Raw genomic sequence first — 8,499 nt, 5'->3', positions numbered from 1 at the left:
GTTTATTACATTATTTGTATTCATTATTTGTAAGTACAGAGAAACATTGACAATTACAAATGCAGAGTCCGATGTGCTGTAAATGAGTGCATACAGCCGAAGTTAATTTCCAACACCAGTCCCTTGATGGGCATTGATAGTTTAAGTAATCATTCAAACTTCATGTTACAGTTTAAAATGTTAAAATCACTGCATATAATTATCCAAAAAGCGCTGTCGTCCATGACAACTCACAGGTAAACAGACAAAGGAAACAAACAAAACAGAACGCAAAACATTTATAGCATTTATCCTTTTCTGATACACACATTCTCACACCTGTGCATATAACTGAATCAAAAAGGAAGCGCATGCATCTGTAGTGGTTATTACGGTTTATGACACATTCAAGACAGTCTGCATTAATGGAAATTTCAGTATATTTTTAGCCCTCTTTTCTCAACATACTGTAATAACTCTGTAATGCTTTTATCATGAGGATTTACAACATCATTGAACATCATTCTCTTTATTATAGCCTGGGCATAGGTCAAAGGTGAAGCGCTATATTACTCTGACTCACACACTTAGAAAGCACTACTGTATTTCATAATAAAAGACAACTGAATAAGACTTCATTGTAATCATGTCTTATTTTCAGAATTACGTCTAATCACACAAGTGCTTGCCCAGTCTGTTGTAACATAGTAGTAGCATAATACACTTTAAGAAACTTTAGTTCAAGTCTTTATTTTGTTTTGACAGCAGAGTGCATACAGTTTGTACATACAGTTTGTACATACAGGCCTTTTTCAATTCAATCATTCTGCTTGAATTGATCCAACTCGGCCATTAGCGCCCTGCATCCCCTGAGTATGTCATCGTTGCACACCTCAACACTGGCCCGGATATCTGCTGACTAAACCAAAACACCAGAAAATTAGCCCCTTGCCCCCAGAGGCGTATCCGTCGTCAGACCGATAGCTAATGGGGTCCAAGATTGCATTAATCATAACAGACCTTTATGCTTTAATCCGTCTCCCTCAGATTGCTGCCAGTCTGGAAAAGAACCTAATACCCAAACTAAGCAACTCTCCTCCAGACATTGAAGCCCTGAGACTCTACCTCACTCTTCCAGAATGTCCTCTCTTCAGGGACCGGAATAATTACGTGACCATCGCTATCCCGTTCGCCAAATCCCTCCTCAGTCTGAAAGAGGCTCCACTGAAGGTCCTAGGTAGGACGAAGAATGTTTTTTTTAATGCTTTATGCCACACGTGATCCAACAATTTCTGCCAGTCATTTTTTCTTCACAACATGTTTGGTCTTGTATTTGCGCCAGGAAACTGGTGGTCTACATTTGAGCCCCCAGTCTTCCAGCGGCTGGTTGAGTTGTACAAGGAAGTGGTGGTGTATCTGCTTCAGATGCATAAGATGGGCATTCCTTCGGTAGAGCAGAGAATTTTCACCTGTTTCCTGGACACGTCCCTCCGGCTCCTGGAGATCCTGCACATGGTGAGAAATGACAAAAAAATAATCTGTGGATCTGTGTTAGAACAGCTGTCACATTTACATCCTACAGTAACTGGAAGAACTGTTGATTACAGACATGTTTCTGTGGTTTCAGGTGAGTGAGAGAGCAGGACACATCATTCAGTATGATAAATTCTACATCCATGAGTTGGATGACCTGATAGACATCAGAAATGACTACGTCACATGGATCCAGAGGCAGATGTACCCATTGGTGAGTCTGCTGCTGATTCCACTTCATTATATGTGTCTGTGTTTAGGCATTGTATGAACCATTTGTTCCTGTCTCCTTATCTCCAGGGTCATGATGGTGTGGTGACTCTCTGCAGGTATCCCTTTGTGTTTGATGCCCAAGCAAAGACCACACTGCTTCAGACTGATGCTGTCATACAGATGCAGGTAATAAGGAGCTGAATCTACTGCACTGTTGAATCTTTGAAACATATAAAGTTTTTTTTTTCAATCATGCATCATCCCCTTGTTATATGAATAGATGGCAGTGGACCAGGCACAGATGCAAAACTTCAGTTCCATGTTCCTGCCAGCGGTTGAATCTGTCAACCCGTGCCTCATCCTCATCGTTCGGAGAGAAAATATTGTTGGAGACACCATGGAAGTCCTCAGGAAGTCAAAGAATGTTGACTACAAGAAACCACTCAAGGTAAAAGCTGCTATAATCAAGATTGTCCATTCACAATGGAGAAAATGATTGAAGTGTATGTGAAAGGTGTTGCTCATAGTGACGAACCCGTAGAAATTGACTCTGTAGTTCCCCTCAGGGCTTTAGCGTCTTTCAGCTTGTTGTTTTGGTTTGGTATGATGGCAGCAGGCAGCTGTCTACAGCGAAAAAGCAAGCTCTAAAACCCATTGTACCCTACCTGCCCAGCACCACCCAGCAAACAGAGAACGTTAGCATCTAGCTGGTGAACATAGTGGAGCATTTAGCTGGAAGTTGGTGGAGACCAAAACTGAGCTAAAAAGAGAGTAATTATTGGGCTACCATTTATCAGGTAGACACAAAGCTGACTCACATTCAAATAAAATGTTTCTTTAATGATTAGAAACAGCTTTAAGGGATTATCTAATAAATTAAGTAATGCATTATCTGTGATCGACAGATGGATGACTTCCTCAAATATTATATTATGATATTGTAACTTAAAGGGTTCTGCTACTAAAGCACATGCAGTACATTTACAAAGCCGTGTTGCCATTTCGATCAAGGCATTAGAGGTGCTGCTGTTGCTCTAATGTTTGCGACATTCATGGCAGGTGATCTTCGTGGGAGAAGAGGCGGTCGATGCAGGAGGCGTGAGAAAGGAGTTCTTCCTCCTGATAATGAAAGAGCTGCTGGATCCAAAATACGGGATGTTTCGTTACTACGAGGACTCCAGGCTCATCTGGTTTTCAAACAAGGTACTTCCTGTATTAATAACCTTTTTGTATTAGCCAAAATATCCCTAGCTGTATTCAAGTGCGTGTGTGCCTAATTATAATAGAGACACTGAAGTAGTTTTCGTATTATTATGAATTGGTACATTCCAAATCCTGTTTACAGTCGTTACACTTGCTTTTTGTTAGTACTTGATAATATGCATTTGCTATTACATTTAGTAGCTAAATAATTGGAGGGACGTATAACGACTAAGCATACGTTTTTTAAGCATACCTATTTTTGTTTACCTGTATATAAATGAATGTATGAGACACATTGAGTATGCCCTCTAACAAAATGTGCCATGGTCCTTTACAGACCTTTGAGGACATTGACTTGTTCAACCTCATCGGAGTAATCTGTGGTCTGGCCATCTACAATCTCACGATAGTGGAACTCAACTTCCCCGTGGCCCTTTACAAGAAGCTCCTGAAGAGGAAGCCAACACTAGATGACCTGAAAGAGCTAATGCCAGATGTGGGAAGGTCAGATCAAGGAACAGTCATCTGAGGTTCCCATTTAACATGTTTATGAATGTCAGTTTACCATGGTAACTTATTAACTGCATCCAATGTTGCAATTATATTACCACACAGAGTGTTGATTGAAAGAGTTCACCTAATGTCTGCTTCAGAAAATACTGTAAAATATGTATATTTCTGTGTCCTCATAAACTAGGAGTCTGCAGCATTTACTGGACTACACAGAAGATGACCTCGAGGAAACCTTCTGCTTGAACTTCACAGTAAGATGATTGACAAACAGCAGTCTCATGACGTGTGAAATAAATAGTTGTGATTTTCAAACACTGCCTACATTTTCAGATCACAGAGGAGAACTATGGCGCCACAGAGGTCTTGGAACTAGTACGGAACGGCGAAGACATCACTGTCAATAAATCAAACAGGTACAATTGTCTCGATTGTCCTGATAACCTGCAGCAGATTTTTTTCCTGCTGAGAGTTAGATGAGAAGATCAATACCATGTAGCTTAGCTTAGAATAAAGACTGGAAACAGGGGAAATGGATAGCGTGGCTCTGTCCAAACATAACAAAATCCACCTCTAAAGCTCACCAGTTAAAACATGCTCTGTTGTTTTATTAATCCATTCAAAGACTGAATTGTTAAAACACACATTTTTGGAATACTGGACATTGTTTTCAGAATCAGCTTCTTTATTATTTGCATTACTCCTTCAGTTTTAGAAATCTAGTCATATTGTTGTCATGTAACATGTTCAAAATCACTTTTCTTTTATATGAATTCATTTCTCCCCCTGTAGGCAGGACTTTGTCTTTGCATACGTAGACTATGTTTTCAACACATCGGTGGCCCCGCTGTTTGAGTGCTTCTTCGCAGGCTTCCACAAGGTGTGCGGTGGAAAAGTTCTAGAGCTGTTCCAGCCAAATGAACTGCAAGCCATGGTCATCGGCAACACCAACTATGACTGGACGGAGCTCGAAAAGGTCTTGTTTCCTATCATGATAACTCGTTTTGTGGACTTTGTAATGTAATCTTTTGAAAGTGGATAATTTGATGGATTTTGTAGGAAACCAGCATTACTGAAGATGACTAAATGAAGTTTCTATAACTAGATGAAATGTGTTATCTCTTGCCTGTGTAAAGTTATTTTAAAATCTTTGATAACCCTAAATCTAGAAATATAAACATATATTGAGTATTACAAAACCTGTCAGTTGCTGAGTCATTTTAAATAGTTACAATAACTTGTATCTCACCCTTCAGAGTACTGAATACAAAGGGGAGTACTGGGCGGACCATCCCACCATCAGGCTCTTCTGGGAGGTGTTCCACAGTCTTCCTTTGGAGAAGAAAAAGCAATTCCTCTGTAAGTGCTGCCCACCATGTATAGAAAATATCACAACCTGAGTTTACTCATGTGTTTCGATGGAAACTAATCCACCTTAATTCTGCAATTTTAAAATGATTATTCAAGTGTATTTCAGTTGTCTTGTACTATGAAATACAGCTGGAAATGTGAAACGTCTCTTGCCTCAACAGTGTTCCTCACAGGAAGTGACCGCATACCCATTTTGGGCATGAAAAGCCTGAAGCTGGTGATCCAGCCCACCAGTGGAGGGGAGCAATACTTACCTGTGGCCCACACCTGCTTCAACCTGCTGGACCTACCCAAGTACAGGAGTCTGGAAACACTCCGTGAGAAGCTTCTACAAGCTATAGATCACAATCAAGGCTTTAATCTTGCCTGATAGAACACAGAAATGCCTATAACTCCATGTCCAGACTGTTGAGGGCGACCACATTCCCAAATGTTTTCATTTTCGCAGCCTGAATTCTGCTGTAAGAATTGGACACTGGGTGGAAAGAGGAGGCCGCATGGCGCTAAAACTGATTAAGAGTTGGATGTCTAGACTTTCACAGGTAATCTTGACTTTGATTTCCCAGCTTTTTTCTCCCATGCCATCACAGTATTTGATGCTCTATTCCAAGTCGATTCACATTTGATATTGCTCTTGTAGATATATTCTTGTTTGGATATGACGAGTATGATGAGACAAGCTACTGGTATATAGAGTGCAGGGTATGCATACAGCAACACTTAACCCCTGTAAAATATAATGGCATGCAGCAGCACTACCTTTCTGAAGCTTATGATGTAATGCAATAGTTGTTTCCGTCAGGTCTAATCTGGTGGAAGAACGCACTGGCCTCAAAATGACCAGACTTAATATACACCTCTCTGACCGGCTCTCAACAAAACTGGAACATTTTAAGCTCCACTGTGGTAGTAGTTGCTGCATGGCTACTGCAGTGAGTCATGTTGTATTTTACAGGAGATTATGCTGTTGTGTCCATCCCCTGTGTATTAAATGTTTGAACCAAGACAATGTACACCAACTCCCTTTATGTTTGACATAAATTCTGTTGTGACATTTGATTGAGAGCCGTGCGAACCGTTTGCTTTTAGATCCTGAGTGGATTTTCTTGGCTGTCAGCCTTAAACATCCACAAATAAAAACAAAGTACAGCCACTGAAAGACATGTGAGTTACTTTGGGGGTAAGATACTGTCTTGTTGTTGAATGCATTTTTTTAAGTATAGTCACCTGGATTACAGGTTTATTGTAACATCGTGGCTTTGGGAATTACGGCTAAAAGTTGATTAACATGATCACTGATATTCTAGTATTTCCAGCGGTCCATTGAATGACATGTCAATGAGATGCGTACCACTAAAAGTAGTCCAGTTTAGTTGAAATAATTAAACTCGCCCTTTGTCACAGCACCATATGTTCCCTGATTTAAAAACCTGCCGACAGATTTGTATCCAGACAGTTCAGTTCAAGTTTACATTTTAATGATAAATGACATGCACACATTGCAGTATATGGCCATGAAGGAGGCGAATATGGACGTCTGTGATGTCCCGTTTGTATGTTTGTACAGCGCTTGGGTTCAATTTAGTTTCAATGGGGCAACTCATGGTGGACCAGCTTATAGTGGGAACCACAGGAAGGACAGCGCTGGGAATCTCCCTCATGGAGCCAGAACCACACAATAGCTGTGTTGTCTTCCTCACCTGCAGAGAATTACATCACGTATCACCGGGTGTGTAATGTACACATTGCATTCATACAGATCGCTGGACTGTGTCTTTAATGTACATCACTTACAAAGACAGCCCACCAGTCTCTTTGTTCCAATGCATGGCACAATGTGAGGCTCTGCCTTTGTGCCAGCATACTCCTTGGGCTTCAGCATACTGTAGGGGTCCTGTATTGTGAATTTAAAGAAAATGAGTACATTTAAGATTCAAGCACAGTATACTTGTGTGTAAAGTAGCAAACCTTTCCCCGCTTGAGGGCCTGCAGAGCACGTCGCTCTAGCCCAGTCGCCTGTTCTTCATCTGTTGGTACTCCTGACAAATAAAACATACATGGGGTGGGTTAACATCAAATTACAGTTGGGCTGTATGTCTAACGTTACTTGAAAGTCTGTCAAACTGCACGTCGGCACTCTCTCGCCACCCACACCAGCCTGCTCCTGCCCCCTATCAGGATGCTGGCATCTGACCAGTAGGGGTGTGTCTATCAAAGGCCTTTCCTCGAGTTAAAGTCCAAATGACCTTCATTATTTGATTCAAACGTAGTAGTCACAATAGGGCGGAACACAGTGACATGTCGGTGGTACATAGCGGTCCCACAGCACATACAGTGACCATAAAGGCATTTCATTGCTGCGAATAAATTGTCCGTGTTGAAATTCAACGTCATTTTCTTCTCTACAGTATAAAACAGTATCTTAATGTTGTCTGTAATAAACACAGACTCTTACCTTTAGCTGTGGCCATAGCACGGTGGAACGGTCGAGCCGCCGCATTGCTCCTCAGCTGCACTGTTGTTGTACAGACTCGGAGAAGTACACGTCCCGCCATTCTTGACACACTGCAGGTAGACTGACCTGAAGCAACAGTCGGCTGGACTGAAATGACCCCGTCCCCCCGACGACCGTGTGAGTGACAGATAGTCGGACCAATAGGAGCAGCAATATGGCTGCGCTAACCAATGAAATTGAACCTTTGATGAGACCCGCTCCGCGGACGGATACTGACCAATCATAGCTCAGCATGCTCAGAATAGGGTCCTACAATTAGCGGGCAATCTCTCAAATGTTCTTCCAGCGGCTGAGCTGATAATGTTTGCTCGGGTGCGAGTATATACTCTGCAACAAAACAAGCAAAGGAATCAGACAGATGACCCTGGGAGGTCCGTGTACGTTTTGGTAGTCTCTTTTATCGTTATTGCATTGTGATTACATTCCTGTATCTGACTTGTATTGCTGTATCTCTATTCTTCTGATTTTTCCGTCTGCAGTTAATCTGCTCACATGATTTCAATCATCACAGTTTTGGTTTACAAGAGATGTTCCAAAACACACCACTCTTCTGTCCACAAATGATTATCATCAGTGAAGTTTCTATGGTCAGTTTGAGTACATTTCAGGTCCAGCTTTTCCCATAACAGATTAAAAATGACATTTTTAAATTAAAGTTGATCTTTTTTTTAAATAAAACTTAGTCAAATAAAACTATACATATTATATTCGAGGGTAACAGAGTGACAGATATATACTCATCAAAATAAAAAAATAAATAAACGCCACAATAAGACTTTTGTCAATTGAACCAATAATCTTACAGTTATTTACAGCACTTATAAGAAGAACAAAGAAGCCATTACTAGAATCAGGTGAATTGTATAGCTTTGAATGATTATACACCACTGTTAATACTGTTGTGACTTTTGTAACAATACCGCTAACTGTTCGTTTCCCATTCTATATTCAACCTTTTTACAAGTAGATGGTGATGCAAGAGAAAATAAAACAAAAACATCAGTGCTGACAGTCTCTTGTTATAACATCAATCGGACATTTGAGTCCATCTTTAAAAAGTTGTGGCAGATTATTGACAGCATTGTCCAGCAGTACACTCACATCTGGGCACTGCAGAGCAAATTCCCTCTCTGCAGCTTCCTGGTCCTGTGCACTGTGAAAGAGGTTGGTGCCAA

General features: G+C 41.0%; 2 protein-coding genes across 5 annotated transcripts in view; one reads left to right on the top strand and one right to left on the bottom strand.

The window, feature by feature from the left end:
- herc4 (HECT and RLD domain containing E3 ubiquitin protein ligase 4) overlaps positions 1–7,417 on the top strand; it is a 13,480-nt gene extending 6,063 nt beyond the window's left edge. For 2 of the 4 annotated variants that reach the window (XM_068725576.1, XM_068725568.1), the window contains 12 exons: positions 1,027–1,216; positions 1,322–1,494; positions 1,607–1,726; positions 1,813–1,911; positions 2,006–2,173; positions 2,785–2,928; positions 3,266–3,432; positions 3,626–3,692; positions 3,772–3,854; positions 4,231–4,414; positions 4,695–4,797; positions 4,971–7,417. In XM_068725576.1, coding sequence (XP_068581677.1) covers positions 1,027–1,216; positions 1,322–1,494; positions 1,607–1,726; positions 1,813–1,911; positions 2,006–2,173; positions 2,785–2,928; positions 3,266–3,432; positions 3,626–3,692; positions 3,772–3,854; positions 4,231–4,414; positions 4,695–4,797; positions 4,971–5,179 — 1,707 coding nt within the window. In that variant the 3' untranslated portion in view covers positions 5,180–7,417. Of the gene's footprint in view, positions 1–1,026; positions 1,217–1,321; positions 1,495–1,606; positions 1,727–1,812; positions 1,912–2,005; positions 2,174–2,784; positions 2,929–3,265; positions 3,484–3,625; positions 3,693–3,771; positions 3,855–4,230; positions 4,415–4,694; positions 4,798–4,970 lie in introns of those variants that run through there. The other 2 variants (XM_068725593.1, XM_068725584.1) reach the window with 2 other exon arrangements.
- Positions 6,271–7,364, bottom strand: LOC137883980 (cytochrome c oxidase subunit 5B, mitochondrial-like). The gene is made up of 4 exons (XM_068725602.1): positions 7,265–7,364; positions 6,778–6,848; positions 6,604–6,703; positions 6,271–6,509 (listed from the first exon to the last, which is right to left on the bottom strand). Exons 1-4 carry the CDS (start codon positions 7,362–7,364, stop codon positions 6,397–6,399), a joined length of 384 nt encoding a protein of 127 aa, XP_068581703.1. The 3' UTR covers positions 6,271–6,396.
- Positions 7,418–8,499: the final 1,082 nt, after the last annotated feature.

Source organism: Cebidichthys violaceus, unplaced genomic scaffold (assembly GCF_023349555.1).
Source record: "Cebidichthys violaceus isolate CVI_PGR_0920_01 unplaced genomic scaffold, fCebVio1.0.p SCAF_10, whole genome shotgun sequence".
Lineage (NCBI taxonomy): Eukaryota > Metazoa > Chordata > Actinopteri > Perciformes > Stichaeidae > Cebidichthys > Cebidichthys violaceus.
This window is presented reverse-complemented; position numbering and strand designations above follow the sequence as displayed.

Bases quoted from the DNA above. Each gene is read 5' to 3' on its own strand.
- LOC137883980 (XM_068725602.1), bottom strand. From the start codon at position 7,364: ATGGCGGGACGTGTACTTCTCCGAGTCTGTACAACAACAGTGCAGCTG. The intron at 6,704-6,777 runs GTTTGCTACTTT...TTCACAATACAG, and splicing joins AGGCCCTCAAGCGGGGAAAG to GACCCCTACAGTATGCTGAA. The intron at 6,510-6,603 runs GTAAGTGATGTA...AATTCTCTGCAG, and splicing joins GAGACTGGTGGGCTGTCTTT to GTGAGGAAGACAACACAGCT.